Source organism: Hypomesus nipponensis, chromosome 4, assembly GCF_054491055.1.
Source record: "Hypomesus nipponensis isolate SF chromosome 4, ASM5449105v1, whole genome shotgun sequence".
Classification (NCBI taxonomy): Eukaryota; Metazoa; Chordata; class Actinopteri; order Osmeriformes; family Osmeridae; genus Hypomesus; species Hypomesus nipponensis.
Window position 1 is genome coordinate 2,342,264 of NC_140364.1, and position 17,636 is coordinate 2,359,899.

Sequence of the window (17,636 nt, forward strand, 5' to 3'; positions counted from 1 at the left end):
CTCTCTCCCCCTTTTAGAAGTGTTCTCCAAAAGGGCTCCAGTCCCAGTCACGACCTTTCCCCCTGGACGCAATCACGCGCGATATTCACCTGTCTCTCTTTTCCATCCGTATGCCTGAGCCTCGTCCATTAATTGTAATGCGCGACAAGTTATCTCTTCTCCATGTGAGAAATACAAGGTGTGGCGTCTGAACTGGTTTAAATGCGTGTCTCACGGTGAATGCTTGAGACTTGAGAGCCTTGATCTTGTCATCAATTCCAGACCGGAAGTGACCAACTGTGATTTTAGGTCAAATCGATGCAGGTTATATTGAATGGCGTAGTACCAAACTATGTCACAGGTAGGTGCAATTTCACTCTTCCTGCATCAGTACCCTAGAGACGACATCCTGTGGTTTGCCTCCCCGAGGACCCCTTTATAAAGGAGTACAGCTACACATACCCCATCTCACAAACCCCCTCCAAGTCTCGAATCAATGAAGTGTCTTGATCCTGTCGATTACCATAAGTCCCAACTCCCAACCATATGGTAGGCCTACCAACAATGAACGTCACAGGGGGATTAGACCACTGTCCTCGCATGCACCCGACAGATATTACGTAACATGGCATCCAGGTCTCAAACGTTGAATATTTTGCCCAAGATCATTACGTAACATGGCAACCAGGGCTCAAACGTTGAATATTTTTCCCAAGATCATAGCTGACAAGTATGGAAAAACTAGTGAAACTTTCAAGTAAAGTGATAACTAAACGTATACCTCTTTATTTTCCCTACCACACTTAAGTAATATATGATTAATGTATCAATATAGCATTTTCAAATCGATCCATGTGCTATGAAACAATTGTTAGTCAAGGCATGACTTGATTGGTGTGCCATATTGTCAATTACGCTGTAGTTTTTATTTAGATGCAGACTATTGGACTGTATTTCCATCACTCAAAGTTCTCACTTATCATTGGGCCAAATCAGCTTTCTAATGCTTGTCCGAGACCACTCGTGTCAATTGGTTTAAATTATAGCCAACCAGAACCGTTCTGTGGTTTTATTGACAGATTTGGACGTCGATCTTAAATGCATTAACTCACATTGGTTACTGCTCAGAAAATGGGCAGGACCAAGCAGAAAAATACGTTTCCTTGTCCGTATGTCATATGCGAGATTGTGCGAAGGACCGAACACTATGAAACAAATCAAATAAAATAAAAGATATATCTCACACCAGAGATGTTATTTTATCCTCACTTGGGATTGAGTTTTTGCAGAACGAGAAGGATTCGTTGTAACTAGTTACTGATTATATTCTTGTATTCAGTTAGCCTATTTATCTAGTCGCTGATATCGCACCCCCTCTCCAAACATACGCCTTTGTGGCTATGACTGCGGATTTACTGTCTGATTTGGATAGTCGATTCTTCGCTGATAACCTCCTGACAAGCGAAGACTGGGGTGAGTGACACTTTCAAGTATCCTACTTATCTAAACATCAAATGGAACATCAGACGGTTTTGACTAATCGGTTGGCTTGGCTATCATTGTAACGGGCATACGCAGCTGAGCATCATCAACATACGCCATTGAGACCAGCTGGCGAATCATACTTTATTTCACCTTTTAGAGATAGGGAACAACAACTGTATAACACTGTAGTTGAAAGAATCTTTAGCACAGGGATGAAGGTTAATTGGTAGGTTCTCGCGTGTGTGTGTGTGCGTGCTACATTGTACGGACATCAAACCAACCCGGATATGTCACCAGTACGTACGGAGCTATGGCAGATCAGTTTTCTCTGTCCGCGTGTTCTCGGCCCCCGGATGGGATGTCCGGGTTTGATGTTTCCACGGTGCTGCACACAATCGCACAAGAATCCCCCCAACCCAATTTAACAACATGTTGATCCCCGCTAAGAAGGAAGGAACTTAAACCCTACTACTAAACCTCTCCGAGGTGTTGTTTGAAATAACCTTTTATCGCCATAGTTTATATCTCCCAACATTCTCATTCTAGTATCTGCATGTTTTTGTTTCATCCATTGTGATGCATGTTTTGGCTTCTTTGGTGGTCAAGGCGATGATTTAAGGCACTGCAGGGACCCCTGATTTGAGACTATAACAATTCCAGTTACCAGTGTACACAGGCTGGCTCCGTTCCAGGAGCGCTACTTGCACGGTTTAGCTTCAACAATAATTGAATGCACCTCATTCTAACAATTAGTATGTTGAGAAGTAGCCTCACCAAAGTAACAACTGGGTTGCTGGCCAAGCCGGATGCTAGAAAGGACGCAACACGGTTGGAATTAAAGAGCCTCTCAACACAGTTGCCAAATTTGAGTCTTCCTAGAGTATCCCAAATATCAAATTCGATCAGGTATATGCTCACATGACATCTCACTACACTAGCGTTAGCCTGCACTCATGTTTTAGCAGAGGGTTGTGTGCTGTGTGTCCCTGTAAGGGAGGAGGAGGCCATGATGGCAGACAGGGCCCCGATTGTTGTTGTCGTCACTAAAAAACGGTGTCTGTGTGTTTACGTCTGGTGTGTCTGTCCTTTTATGGTGTGTGTCTGTACCATCTGTTTGTGTGTTTGCGTCTGTGTGTTGTTTGGGTGTGTGTGTGCGCGAGCGTGTGTGTGCGCGCACATCCAGATGCCTGCCTGTACCAGTGTGAGAGCATGGAGGAGGGAGAAGAGGGGGAGTACACGAGAGGACTGAAATACGAAACATCGGTAAGGACAAAGAAAGTGTCACACACACACACACACACACACGGTGGCTGTGTTAGTGTAACTTGAACTCTGTGTGATCTGGGTCCTGAAGCAGGCTTCATGCAAAAACCCCCGTCAGCAACCTGACAGGCTCTGTTAACACGGTCAGCAAAGATGTGCATGAAGATCCACTTTCTCACTCGTTCAGAAAATGGATCATCATACCATTGTAAAAAAAAAAAAAGAAGAAGAAGAAGAAATACAGTTTATGGCCTAAATAAACAGTGGTCCTTCACTCAGGCATAGGATGGGGTATTTTGGATGGTTCAGCTATATTGGATGGTGAGGGTGTGTGTGGGTGGCCAGGATTAACTATGGTAGCAGTGAGTCTGAGACATGCCAGCTGCTAATCAGGTTAATTGTCTGTCGGTCAGAGGCCAACTGATTGGAACACTCGTCGCTCGGCTTGCCAGCCTGGCCCCAGTCGACCTACTGACTAATCCAGACCCTGGCCTAATTTCTTTCACTTTTCTCTCTCGCTCTTTCTCTCTCGCTCTTTTTCTCTCGCTCTCTCGCTCTCTCTCTCTCTCTCTCTCACACGCTCTCTCTCACTCTCAGTTTGATAACAACCTCGTGTTGACCCTTGATCCTGACAATCCCACATCGCCATGGAGACACCTGGACGACAACCTCCTCACAGGTGGGCAGGCCGACTCAACGACCAATGGGGCGCTCGGTCCGATAAAACGTGCTGAATTCAGAAACACACATTCCTGAGTAATCGAGACCGACGTGATGTTAGTGGGACAACAACATGTGGTGCATTTGCATAACATCAATTTCTTTCTGTTTCCATTGCTCTCTCTCTCTCTCTCTCTCTCTCTCTCTCTCTCTCTCTCTCTCTCTCTCTCTCTCTCTCTCCCCAGGGGACTTCCCTGTGTTGAAGGACGAGATGACCATCACACAGCCTTTACCCGAGGACATGTGTATGTCCTTCAACCACTGTTTTGTCCCAGTCGAGTCATGTGAATGCTTAAAGGGACATGACAAAATGCTGTGCTTACTAAACTTTGTCTAATTGATGTATATGTTCATGGATGCGTGTGTGTGTGTGTGTGTGCGCACGCATGCTTGTGGCCGTGTGTGTGTGGTGTCACAGTGTTCCAGGTGAAGGCGGAGCCTCCCTCCCCTGCGTCCTCATTGGCCACTGACTGTTCCATGACCCCCGACCCCCAGGTCAGTACGGCTGAACTGCCCCGCCGCTGGGACATCACAGCATACATGCAGGGCTACAGTCTGCCTCCATTGTTCACAGGTTGTGCGACTGCAGGATCAAGGCGTCAGATTGATGTCGCTGGGGAGGGTTGAAGGTGTTGAAAGGGACGAATCATACGCGGGCCAGTGCCCTCCCTTGGTTTCCGTCCTCAAATTGTCAAAAGTCATGTTGACTTGCGCCAGCAGAACTCAAGTGCGCGGGCAGAGTTGACCTGTGAGAACCTTACAGTTTTCCATGCAGAAACTCTCTCGCGAATGAGGGCTTTTTTTTGGCCTTCCCCTATGTTTTGCTCCTCGCTCGCAGTTGTCTGTTCAACTCTCGGTTGTTTAATGTGTGTTACATTTTGTAATTAGTTTGTCGTAATCATGTTTTGTCTTTTGACAAATCTGACACCATAGTCAATCTTTGTATGTAAAGTAAGACAACTATGTATTAGGATGCAATTTCATACCCTGATGTAGCAAAACAAGAGTGCGACCAACAGAGACAGTCACCAAAATCTGGATTTTCTCACAGCCATACCCTACCCTCATGCACACAGTGTATGCATATTGTACGTCTACTTAAATAATGTGTATGTGGGAAAGGTTATTTCATTCCGTTAGTGGAAATCAGGTTATTGACATTGTCATGGTCAATGCAGTTCCAGCCGTACTGATGTACACGCTGTAGTGAATCCTGCAGAGTGGACATCAAAACATCAAGTGGACATCGCTGGGAGAGTGCTAACACTGCATGCTAATGTTTTCTTTCACCTCTGCCCAACCTTGTCTTTCCCCTCTGCTGAGTCCTAACCCTGTCTTTCATCATGCGTTTAGTTATTACCAACTCTGACCCCCCCTTCTCCTCCTCCTCTGTCTCTTTCTCCAGATCTCAGTTAAAGGGGAGAACCCCCCTACCCCTCCCTACATGTTTGGAGATGTGCTGTCTCCTCCTCTGGGGGCGATGGAGGTGACTGTGGCCTCTGCAGGCCAGACCCAGACCCCTGCCCCCGGCCCCCCTGGTCTGGACACATCGCTGCAGGCCACTGGTAAGACACGGCTAGGGTGCTGTCCCTCAGGTCTGACTGATGGGGCAGAGGGACCGAGGAAGGATGGACAAACACAGCTTGGTCACCGCGCCACGTCCTCCCTTCACGTGTTCTCTCTCTCTCTCCCTCCTTCTGTCACTTCATCCTGTCCTCCTTTCTCTTCGCTCTGTTTTGTTATCGTCTCTTCTTCACCCTCCTCCCCCCTCTCTCTCTCTTTGTCTCTCTCTCTGTCCTCCCCCCCCTCTCTCTCTCTGTGTCTCTCTCTCTGTCCTCCCCCCCTCTCTCTCTCTGTGTCTCTCTCTGTCCTCCCCCCCTCTCTCTCTGTGTCTCTCTCTCTGCCCCCCCCCCTCTCTCTCTCTGTGTCTCTCTCTCTGCCCCCCCCCCCCTCTCTCTCTCTGTGTCTCTCTCTCTGTCCTCCCCCCCCCTCTCTCTCTCTGTGTCCCTCTCTCTCTGTTCCCCCCCCCCCCCCCCCCCTTTCCTCTGCGTCTCCAGTCGTGCCCGTGGTGTCCTCCGCGAAGGCGTGCAGCATCCTGAGCAGTAAGCCGGCCATCCAGCCCCGGCCGGTGTGTGTGGCGGCTCTACCCGTCCCCCAGGCTCCCAGCCCGGCCAGCACCCTCATCCTGCAGGGCCTCCCCACCATGGAGCAGGCCAGGCCCGGTCAGAACGCACACACACACACACGCGCGCGCGCAAATACATAGAACAGGCCTGACATGATCAGTACAAACACAGGCTGGACCAGACCTGATCAGCAAACACACAAAACACACACACACACACACACAAGACTAGATTTGACCAACAGTTGCCGACCATGTCAGAGCCAGAATGTTCAAATGACCAATCAGGTAGCACTTCTTTAATGAACATTAATACGTCCTGCCTTGCCACCCCGCACACTACTCCTATGCAATGCACTTTCCACAAGGAGAAGGAATGCCTGTTAGATTATGGTACAATAAAGTTGTGCTTAATCAACGTGGAGGTCTATAACTATTTGAGGGATTGAGAGGCTGCAGTTTATCTTGAATGATTCTCCTCAGTTGTGTGTAGTTTGCGTCATGGCTGTAACAGCTGCACATTCCAGATCTGTCAAGCAATAGTTATCAGTCACTTTCCAGCTTCCTTTTCTGTCACTGAGCCAACTGTTGACCGAACTTGTCTGCTTTCCCTTTTTCACTGTTTGGTTATCTCTCTGGCCACACAGCCGGCTAGTCAATCAGCCAGCCAGGCTGTCGGCCAGACAAACAGCATTTGGTTATCCAACACTCTCCTGTAACGTGTGTGCTGATGTCTCTCTTCCTGTCTCCTTCTCAGTAGTCCTCTCCCAGTCGGTGTGTCTGGGCTCCGCTCCGGCCATCGTCAAGATGGAGCCCGTTTCTCCCACAATGCCCCACTGCGGCAGCCCCTCGGCTCCGCCCTCCAGCAAGCCCATCGTCCCAGCAACCCCTCTGCCAGGAAGTAGCTGCAACGACCTTGACGTGAGCGGGGTGTCCGTCCGATTTCAGACACTTTTATTGGCCTTACTTAAATCCTTCCTCCCTTCCTCGCGCCTCCAGCTCTCTCAAATGGGCCCTCCTCTTCCTCTACTAGGAATGTAAAAGCCATTTCATTGGCCCTTGCTACACCAATCATATGCTTTTAAATTGGGCCAGTTGACGATCAGCCACAGGAAAATACGCTCTTTCAAATAAATAGTTTCACTTCTGACATCTGATATACCTTCCATAATGCCTAGCTGAATTCTGTAGACCCCCGTAGGGCAGAAGGATGTGTTGTGTTCCGTTATATGTTAAGAAGCAACAGTTCCGGAACATTCTTACTGGTGCTCCTATGGGCTTAATAGGTGAAATGAAATTGTATATGACACTCGAGTAATGCCGCTGTTACAGTTTGTCAAAACATAATGACGGCCTGATTAAGACCTTTAAAGTCCAAAGGTTTAGAACAAGGGTTGATGGGGGGGCTCATTTCAGTTTTTTTCTGACCCTCCCTTGACTAAAAAGACTGTAGAACAGTGTCACTAACCCTAGAACCGTACTCAGCACTTCTCCCAGAACGAGGTATCTTCTTCGTTGGTGCTCAACTGTGGTCTCTTCTTCGTTGGTGCCACCAGGTGAAGGTTCTGAAGCGGCAGCAGCGGATGATTAAGAACCGGGAGTCGGCCTGCCAGTCCAGGAAGAAGAAGAAGGAGTACCTGCAGAACCTGGAGGGCCAGCTGAGGGAGGCGCAGCAGGAGAACGAACGCCTCCGCAGGGAGAACCAGGCCCTCAGGGAGAGGCTGGCCGGGAAGGAGGTGAGGGAGGGGAGGAGGGAGGGAGTTGAGGTAAGAGAGGAAGGTGAGGGGGTAGAGTAGGAAGGGAGGGGGTGGAGGAAGTGTGGGGGGGGGGATTCAGGATGGGGGGGGGGAAGGAAGAGGAGGAGGCAGAGGCTGATGGGAGAAGGAGTAGTTGAGGGGAAGGGGGAGGCTGGAAAAGGAGGTGAGCGAAGGAGTACAAGAGAGGGAAGTTGGAGCACCAGATTAGAGCACAGTGCTAGATTAACAGCATTTGAACTCGTTTGTGCGTTCCAGGGCAGTGACTCGGCGAACAACAAGAGGGCCGTGTGTGTCATGGCCGTGCTGCTCTTCATCACCTTCAGCTTCGGACCCGTCAGGTGTGTCATACAACCCAGGCGTCTGTCTCCCTGGACGCGTCATCACTCTTGCACTCTTGACTGACAACTGAAAGAGAGAGAAAGTTTTTTTCTCCTCACTCGTTTTTAGATCAGCGTGTGAAGCTGCTGTTTTAATTCGTCTTCTTCTGTGGTCTTCCTTTCTTGGGTTTCCAGCATCCCAGACAGGAAGTGGGGGACGGGGTTACAAGAAGGGGTGGTCCCTTACACAGGAAGACGCCTCTTGGAGTTTGAGCAGGCCCACAGCCAGGAACAGAGCAAGGTGGAGGAGAGGATGGACCCAGAGGAGGAGGGAGGGGAGGTGGAGAGAGACATCGTGGATCCGTATCAGTTTAGGTGAGTGACGTTCGACGCCGGCTGGCTGCAGTTAGTCAGCAAACCACATTGCTGACTAACTGCAGAGAATGTGAAAGAGATGAAGATTTATGTTGATTTGAATTTTGAATTTTGCGTCTGTGTGTGTGCGCCATAGGAACCTGAGCGACGTGTTCAGCGACATGAAGGACCTGGTGCTGCAGGACCTCGATCGCTACTTCACCTCCAACGACTGCAGGCAGTTCAACCGCTCAGAGTCTCTCAGGTCCGTTACCGCTTGCCGCCCCGAAACCTTCCTTTTCAAAACTAACAACTGTCTCTCAGGTGTGCTTCCTCAAAACGACCACCGACCTCCCTGAAACCATCCTCCGTTTGCCTTTTTCCTTCACGCTTTTTTCATTTAGCATACGCCTTTATCCAAAGCGACATAGTGCATGTGGCAAGTACAGCAGAAAATCAAGCAGTATTTCGGTGGTTCGAGAGCACTGATGCTCTTTGTTGATTACCGACTGCTCATGCACTCTCCTGCTCCCTAGAACCCCCCCCACTCCCTCTCCCCTCCCACTCCACCCCCCCACTCCCTCCCTCTCCTCCCCCATATTCTCTCCCTACCTCCTACCCACACCCCTCCCTTCCCTCCAGTGTGTGGAAAGCAGAATTCAAATGAGTGCTCGTGTTTGTCCCCCTCTCACACCTGTGCCCTTTGGGCCCTCGGGGGGGGAACAGTGTTCTGCCTTCACACCTGTGTGGCTGTGCCTCTGGGGAGGGGGGGGGGGAGTGACACGCCCCTGTACAGGGAAGGTGCTGTCTGGCTTGGCCACAAAAGCTCGGAATATATTCACTCGAGCTCCCCTGCCAAATATTCATTTGAGCTATACCACTGAAATACTGTTAGAAACGACGTCAAATTCAGCTTTTATTTTTTTGCTCGACTTTTTGTATGCTTTTTGTCTGTCGCTTTGGATGAAAAGTGTTTGCTGAGTGAATTAAATGGCAGATGTAAATACCGACATGCTTTAACAGTTTGGTTCAACATCGCTCACCAACTCCCACATTTCATTCATCAAACAGGTCCGTCTGGACTGGACAGTTGGCAGAGAGTTTCTCATCAGTATGAGTTTAAACACTGTCCTGTTCCACGTAAAGCACCTTTCATATTATGCTGTGCCGTCATGCCATCACACTTTTTTCATAACTGTCAAAAACATATTTACGAAATATTTAACTTATGAATATTATAGTCCTGCTTGACTCTTCCTTCCGACTATTTTTCTGAGATTAACTTTCAGTAGCCGCGTTAGAACTGAGTTTAGGGTGACGGCCGACATTTATCTGATTGGTGTAGCTCCTTAGCTTGCTGTGTGACTCGTTTGTCTGTTCCCCCCCCCAGGCTGGCTGATGAACTGCGGGGCTGGGTCCACAGGCACCAGATAGACAGGAAGAAGTCTGGAGGGAAACCAAAGACGGTGAAGAAGGCCAAGATCGCCCAGGTTCGATTTGCATTCTGTTACTCACCTTTTAGGATTTGGCGTTTCACAGTCCAATATCATGGTTTATAACTGAAAGGCCTTCTTGGCACTAAGGCCTCCAGTCACTGTGTGTGTGTGTGTGTGTGTGTGTGTTCATGTTGTTTTTGTTTGTTTATATTCAATTCTGTTTCTCTTCCCTTCCCTGTCGTGCAGAAAGCAGCTCAGCTGAGGAAAACCAACTTCTCCAGATATCTGCCCATTCAGGCCCATCGGTCAATAGAAAGGTAACCACGAAGATGGACTACATCTCCCATCAGCCACCTGGGCTTCTCAGAGAGCCTGCACTGCTTATATTAATGTGTATGAGAGTTCCAAGACCTTTAATGAACCAGACATATTTGTAGTCTCTGTGGTCTGACCCCCTGCGATTGTGTGTGTGTGGTTAACAGTCAGCTCCAGGTGTTCCCCGGCCCCGAGGTCCGCTACAGTGACTTCTTGGACGCCATTGACCGCCGAGAGGACACCTTCTACGTGGTCTCCTTCAGAAGGGTGAGACGACAACTCCATAAACAAACATCCAAAACGAGCAGCAGAAGAAAAAACGACAACCAACACAGAACACCCGTGTGGAATAGACCCTTTTTGTAATTCTGCCTTCTTGGAACTGATGCCGTCACCACAGGGAAACATCCGTGGACAGAAATGTCTTTGATAGCAAATACATACCGTTGTGCCTATTCAAAGAAAAAGAAAAAAACCTGTCTTTCCACAACTTTCCCTCAGACGAAAACTGAGGGGGTGGGGGGGGGGGGGGGGGGGGGGGCATTCGTTGTTAGAATGCGGAAGGGTGAAAGGAGACAGTTGAAACAGTTGAACTAGATCATCCGGTCACCCTGAGTCACTGACACAGATCAGGTTAATGTAGGTGAGAGGTTGGCCACTAATAGACTTGAGTCTGCTCTACCTGATAAGATACTTCCAAACTCTCCTACTCCCCTCCTCCTTATACTCAAACTCCTCTACCCCTCCTCCCACTCCTCTTCCCCCCCCCCCCTCCCTCTCATGTTGCTTCTCCTCCTCCCTCTTGTCTCTCAGGACCACCTCCTCCTCCCGGCCATCAGCCACAACAAGACCACCCGTCCCAAGATGTCGCTGGTCATGCCTGCCATGTCTGTGAACGGTGAGCCTGGTTCTGGTCCATCATGACTGCATGAGGAGCACACTGGATACACAGCTAAATATGCTGACGGGATAACTAAAAGACCAGATATGCTTACAGGATAACAATATGACTAGATAGGCTTACAGGATAACTAGCAGACTATATATGCTTACAGGATAACAATATGACTAGATATGCTTACAGGATAACATATGACTAGATATGCTTATAGGATAACCATATGACTAGATATGCTTATAGGATAACTATATGACTAGATATGCTTTTAGGATAACTATATGACTAGAAATGCTTACAGTAAAACTTTAAGACTATATATGCACACATGATAGCTACAGGACTAACTACTCACAGTATTCCTGTAAGATTAGATATATAATTAGGACGGACCGCTAGGAGACTGAAGAGGAGCAGGACCCAGAATGTTCTTGTTACAAATGTCAAATAAAGCTTTAGCTTTAAACTTGAACTTCAAAGTATGAGACTGTAAGTCCTTGCAGTGTAACTATATCTATGTATGTGGTTACCGTTTAAAACTGCACAGTAGTTTTACTGGTTACAGTATAACTAACAACACTTGTGGTTACAGTGTACAACACTGTTTTATATTGGTATAGACTGTGCGGCTGCTTAGAGAGAAGGTGACTTACACTATCTTCTATTTGAACTGTTTCCCTCCCTCCTCTTTCCCCTTCTTTTTCTCTCTCTCCCTCTCTCTTTCTGTCACTCTCTTTCTCTCTCTCTCCCTCCCTCCTTCTTTCTCTTGCTCTGTCCCTCTCTTCCCCCCTCTTTCTCCCTCTCTCTTTCTCTCCTTCTCCCTCATCCATCACTCGCGTCCCCCAGAGAGCTTGTACAACTCGTCCCAGGGTATCGAGATGATGATGCAGGTGGACTGTGAGGTGATGGACACGCGCATCATCCCCATCAAGGCCTCGGCCGTGCCCCCCTCCCTCCGCGACCCGCCGCCCCCGCCCCCGGCCAGCCATCACCACGGCAACCACACCTCGCTGCGGGGACGCCATCACCCGTCCCCCCGGCAGCCGCTCCCAGTCCGCCGCCGGCCCGCCGAGTATTACATCAGCCAGGAGGGCGGAGTCTGAGAGAGGTAGGGAGGGGCTAGCGCAGGAGAGGAGACGGATGGGATGAGGGGGAGGTGAAGGCCAGCCCGAAGGGGTCGTTTTGTGGTGAAACTGTCAGGGATTTGAGGAGACTGCCACCTTGTCTTATGCTAAGATGTAGTCGGCTAACAATCTGGCAGACATCTCAAGACTAATTTGTTATTAGTGAGTACGCAACTCTTAAAACTTTAGAACTTGGACGTCAGTAACAATTTAACTTAAAAATAAATGCTAGTTCTTTGGGACATATACCAATGTCTAAATCTTGATATTAATATATATATATACACCCTAGCCACATTCAAAAGAAGCAGTTTACTGCCCTTAAAGAGAGAGATACTGTGTCAACAGAACATTCTAGAACACAAATACCTATAAATTAATGCAGGTCGAGAGTAGAGCATACTGCATACGTTTGTTTTCAATGACTGATGTTTTGGCAATATGACTTTGTATAGTTTCGCGTGTGTATATTTGTGTCAGATTGTTCAGTTGATAATTCCAGTCGGTGAAGATGCCAGTCATCAGAACAGACTTCTTTGTTTTTGTGCTGTCTGGATTTGAAACGGGGGACTAATATTATTTAACTATGTTTGTGTTGATGTAAATATCTGTGTCATTCTTGTCCCGACTACAGACAGAACATACTGTATATCTCCTTCAGCTACAAATATTGCCTTGCATATATTAGTTTCCATTTGTTAGTGTTTTTCTAACCAATCAGCTTGGTCAGACATCCTCAATCTGTCTGACCAAGCTGATTTCTCAGCTTTTCTTTCCTACCAGAGCTGGATGGTTGTTTTCTCAGTTTAGGTTCTACCAGCCCATGTGCTGTGCTTCTTCGTTCTGTGTTTGCCTGAAACACTGCACCTCGTCCCCTGCCTCCCCTGTCCCCTGCCTCCCCTGTCCACTGTCCCCTGCCTCCCCTGTCCCCTGCCTCCCCTGTCCCCTGCCTCCACTGTCCCCTGCCTCCCCTGTCCACTGCCTCCCCTGTCCACTGTCCCCTGCCTCCACTGTCCACTGCCTCCCCTGTCCACTGTCCCCTGCCTCCACTGTCCCCTGCCTCCACTGTCCCCTGCCTCCACTGTCCCCTGCCTCCCCTGTCCCCTGCCTCCCCTGTCCCCTGCCTCCACTGTCCCCTGTCCCCTGCCTCCCCTGTCCCCTGCCTCCCCTGTCCCCTGCCTCCACTGTCCCCTGCCTCCCCTGTGCCCTGTCCCCTGCCTCCCCTGTCCCCTGCCTCCCCTGTCCACTGTCCCCTGTCTCCCCTGTGCCCTGCCTCCCCTGTGCCCTGCCTCCCCTGTGCCCTGCCTCCCCTGTCCCCTGCCACCCCTGTGCCCTGCCTCCCCTGTCCACTGTCCCCTGCCTCCACTGTCCCCTGCCTCCACTGTCCCCTGTCTCCCCTGTGCCCTGCCTCCCCTGTCTCCCCTGTGCCCTGCCTCCCCTGTCCCCTGCCTCCCCTGTGCCCTGCCTCCACTGTGTGCAGTCTAGGTACCTTGTTTCTGTGTTCTTATCCCAGGCTCTGAGAGGAAATGTCCTGTTAACATGTGAGATACCGTCTAGAGATTTTCTTAACTTTTTTAAATATAAAATATATGATATGTCATTGTCAAAGAGAATGAAAATTACGAAAAAAATAAGTTTGGATAGGAATCTGTTTTCTGGTGTTTCGTATAGTGTTCGGGGGTGTATTTTTGTCTTGTTTTATATTGTTTAAAGGCCCCTACCAGGGCCAGTTACCCCAGAGGAGATAATGCTACTTTACTGGACCTGTCTGAACCATTCCCTTTATAAAGTCAACCTGCATGAGCAATGTAAGACACACACACACACACACACAGCATGTGCACACTAGCCTGGCAACGCCAGGTCAATATCAAATGTGTATTAGTCTGGAACATCTCTGTTCATTTTCAATTTCCATGGGATGTTATCAACAGGCGCAGACCAAAATACCGCTGTACTCAACTGGATAGATATGACCAACGTTATCTGGGTTGTTCATAAAAATACCTAAACGATGCTCTTATGAACTCATAGTTTTTAACCCCGCCCCATATCAGACAAATGGTTGTGATTGGTCTGGCTTTTTTTTGCCAAGTGGAAGTCTATTAGGATTGGAGAGTGACAAGACCCATGTACCAGAGCAAATTAATGAGCTCCCAGATTCATCTGATTCATCCAGGCAATGTGCGCACTATACACAACCTTGTGCATGCAAATCTGTGGTTACTATAGTAGTGATGTAAATAGGGAAAGTTGATGTCTTTTTATATTGTTTTCTTATTTAAAAATGAATTTTCATACACACTTTTTTATTTGATTTCACCTTTTATTCTCCCTGATTACATGAAATGTTTGAACTGCTGCCTTTTATGTTTGTAGAAAAAACCAAACATTTGAATTTGATAAATAAAGTGATTTAAATAATACCTGCTTGAAATAACAATACTTTCCTTTTGCTGTTTGATGCTTGATGGTTGTTGTGGATTGGTTTGCCCAGCAATGAGGTTGCCAAAGATTAACAAGGCAAATATTACCAAGGCAGAGCCAATCTGTGTGTTCACCCTCCCTTTCTCCGTTTCTCTCTCTGGTTCTCACCCCCTCCCTCCAATGCTAGCCTTTGGAACAGGCAACAACCGACAGCATAGTTCTGAAAACTGGTATGGTGACTTCCAAACTAAAGTTGTGCACGTCACAGGTTGCAATGAACTACAGTTTGCAGTCCATCTCCACAAGTTGGTTCCTCAGGTGAATCACATGGACCCTGAGTCCTAGGTAGAACCCACTGTTCCACAGGGATCTTGTCCATGTAAGACCATGGCTGCGCGGAGGAACTCGCCAGGCAAAATAACTCCTGAGTGTGACCCTGCAGGGGTAATAAGGGCAGTTAAAGGCCCGTTGTAAAGCTGAGGGCAGACGGGACAGTTAAGAGAGCGGCAGAGGGGTTGGGGTCGTAAACCATTCACCCAAGGGCCCTAGCTCGCTGAGTTGAAGAGTGGGGTTACAGTCTGAAGCTAGTGGGGCACGGGAAACAAAATGGAGGAGGGAGGGAAATAGATTACCAGCACGCTGGGAGAAGGGTCCCAGCCTGGGTTAACTGTAACTCAATTAAAGAAAGACAAAGACTTTCTTTGTTGCCCGTAATCTTACTTAAAAAAATACCTAGGTTTCATTTCATTGTTAACTGTTTAAGAATGACAGAGGCTTCATTCTGGTAAGGATGTTGTTATTCTCCTTTTCTGTTGGTATGCAGAGAACAGTGTCAAATCAAGTCTCGTGTCACTGTGTTCCCAACACTCCAACAGTCAGAGGTCACCAAGTACTCTTTTGCATATAAGCCACCAAATTCCTCACTAGAGTCGAAACACAGTTCACTGAAAAAGCTGTAAAATCACAGCAAAATTCTGTACCTGTAAATATCTAAATTCATCTTTTTACTAAGGCCGGATCCCAATACTCTGTCTTACCCCTTACCCCTAGCCCTTAGTTTACCCCAAGCCCTTAGCCCTCCAAACTGAGGGGTAAGGGCTACCCCTATGAAATGAGACACCACTTGGTTACGGTTACGTATATCGATGTCTCCAAAGCAAGTAGTGTTATGCACTGATATCAAACGATACTAATGGTTGCTGCTAATGGAGTTTAGTTTAAACTGGAGACATGCATGGAGTCCATTCACATCCTTACTAGCACATCTAAGGCCGAATCTCAATACTCTGTTACCCTAACCCTTTTCCGCGTTTACGTGACAGTAAGTGGTGTCCCAATACTCTTTGATCGAGGGGTAGAGGTAAGACGATTAGCCTTGAATAGACTCCATAAATGTCTACAGTTTTAACTAAACTCAATTAGGAGCGAATTTCATTTGATATCAGTGCATACGACAACGATATATGTAACTTTAACCAAGTGGTGTCTCATTTCATAGGGCTATGTAACCCTTACCCCTCAGTTTCGAGGGCTAAGGCCTAGGGGTAAACTAAGGGCTAGGGGTAAGGGGTAGCGGTAAGACAGAGTATTGGGATTCGCCTAAGTCTCAATAATGAATCTCAATACAGGTCTTCATACTATAAGTCTCTATACTCATCTGTATACTAAACTATCTTTGTCTGAATACTAAGTCTCTATACTTAGTTTTAATACGGATCTTCACACTAAGTCTTTGTACTAATCTTTATACTAAGTCTCTACACTTATCTTTATACTAAGTCTCTACACTCATCTTTATACTAAGTCTCTACACTCATCTTTATACTAAGTCTCTACACTCATCTTTATACTAAGTCTCTGCACTCATCTTTATACTAAGTCTCTGCACTCATCCTTATACTAAGTCTCTACACTCATGTTTATACTGAGTCTCTACACTCATCTTTATACTAAGTCTCTACACTCATCTTTATACTGAGTCTCTGCACTCATCTTTATACTGAGTCTCTGCACTCATCTTTATACTAAGTCTCTGCACTCATCTTTATACTAAGTCTCTACACTCATCTTTATACTAAGTCTCTACACTCATCTTTATACTAAGTCTCTGCACTTATCTTTATACTAAGTCTCTGCACTCATCTTTATACTAAGTCTCTGCACTCATCTTTATACTAAGTCTCTACACTCATCTTTATACTAAGTCTCTGCACTCATCTTTATACTAAGTCTCTGCACTCATCTTTATACTAAGTCTCTGCACTCATCTTTATACTGAGTCTCTGCACTCATCTTTATACTAAGTCTCTGCACTCATCTTTATACTAAGTCTCTACACTCATCTTTATACTAAGTCTCTACACTCATCTTTATACTAAGTCTCTGCACTCTTTATACTAGGTGTCTATTCTAATGTGTATATTAAGTGTCTATAGTCTCCATACTCTGTCGTCCCAGTCAGACAGTTTGTGTTTGGCTACACAGCAGCCAGATTGTCAAACACAGTCCTCCAGTTTCACCTGAAGGAAGGTGGACTGATCTATCAAAACACACTTCAACTGTGACGTTGAGAGCCAGGGGGCGCTGGAGTCCTGAGTATGCAGACCATCGCATCACGACTGGTGTCGGAGGCTCTTTTACCTTTACAGATGCTAGGAAGAAGGAAAACGTTATGCAGCTTGAACATCTACGCCCTCCAGTGGAGGAACTTTGAGATGGGGGGGGAGGAGAACTCATGATGTGAGTGTTGCTTCAATAATATGAATGAACTGTTTGGAGAGAGAAAAACTCGAATTGAGAAGAAAACGATCGAGAAAGAGATTAAGAATGACTGAGCAGTCGCCCCTAACGGCTATTAGGGATGGAAACTCATTAGCTTAACGAGATTACACATGTCCATGACATCATTTCTTGATTGTGAGTTTTCTGGTGTATGATGTCATTCCTGACATGAAACCGTCCCCTCCTTTCTAACTCTGTAATACAGATGTCTTCTCTCTACTGTGTGGGTATTTCTTTCCTTTAGTTACAGTAGTCTCTCTTTTTGGCATGGGGGTAGGAGTCATTACTAAATTCTGATGACACACCATTGTGTGTGCGTGTGCGTGTGCGTGTGTGTGTGTGTGAATGGGAATTTCTCCCATTGCATTTTACAACAGTTTCCAGTAATTATCTTATTGCTGCTGAAGCACAGAGGGGTCATCAAACTCTTTTGATCTTCTCATTCACACACACACATACACACAACACACCCCTATGACCTGCCAGGCCCGGACATTCACACAAGCCCCCACACAACCCTCGATCCCACAAGCACACACGCAACATCAGCTACAAAAAGGCAGATGCTTTCATTAAAAAACGTTTCATTGTTACATGTCGGCTAACACGTATCTATGCAACAAAAATTTGAATAAAAAAATACAGCCTACTAAGC

At 47.2% G+C, this 17,636-nt stretch overlaps 1 protein-coding gene across 2 annotated transcripts; it reads left to right on the forward strand.

Moving 5' to 3' along the window:
• The first annotated feature begins 1,133 nt into the window (after nt 1-1,133).
• atf6b (activating transcription factor 6 beta) lies at nt 1,134-14,199 on the forward strand. Of its 2 annotated transcripts, XR_014753278.1 has the most exons (19): nt 1,134-1,452; nt 2,648-2,727; nt 3,325-3,406; nt 3,633-3,692; nt 3,866-3,942; nt 4,853-5,012; nt 5,505-5,669; nt 6,330-6,493; nt 7,129-7,308; nt 7,585-7,667; nt 7,842-8,021; nt 8,158-8,265; nt 9,391-9,490; nt 9,683-9,753; nt 9,919-10,018; nt 10,565-10,649; nt 11,496-11,757; nt 13,487-13,581; nt 13,708-14,199. XR_014753278.1 is itself a non-coding variant. In XM_084695890.1 (18 exons), the coding sequence occupies exons 1-17, from the start codon at nt 1,380-1,382 to the stop codon at nt 11,750-11,752; spliced, it is 2,025 nt and encodes a 674-aa protein (XP_084552016.1). In that variant the 5' UTR covers nt 1,134-1,379; the 3' UTR covers nt 11,753-11,757; nt 13,487-14,199. The 2 variants fall into 2 exon arrangements, 1 of the variants encoding a protein (XP_084552016.1); XM_084695890.1 differs by having other exon boundaries at nt 13,487-14,199.
• The last annotated feature ends 3,437 nt before the right edge of the window (nt 14,200-17,636 follow it).

Bases quoted from the DNA above. Each gene is read 5' to 3' on its own strand.
- atf6b (XM_084695890.1), top strand. From the start codon at position 1,380: ATGACTGCGGATTTACTGTCTGATTTGGATAGTCGATTCTTCGCTGAT. The intron at 7,668-7,841 runs GTGTGTCATACA...TTGGGTTTCCAG, and splicing joins TTCAGCTTCGGACCCGTCAG to CATCCCAGACAGGAAGTGGG. The intron at 10,019-10,564 runs GTGAGACGACAA...CTTGTCTCTCAG, and splicing joins ACGTGGTCTCCTTCAGAAGG to GACCACCTCCTCCTCCCGGC.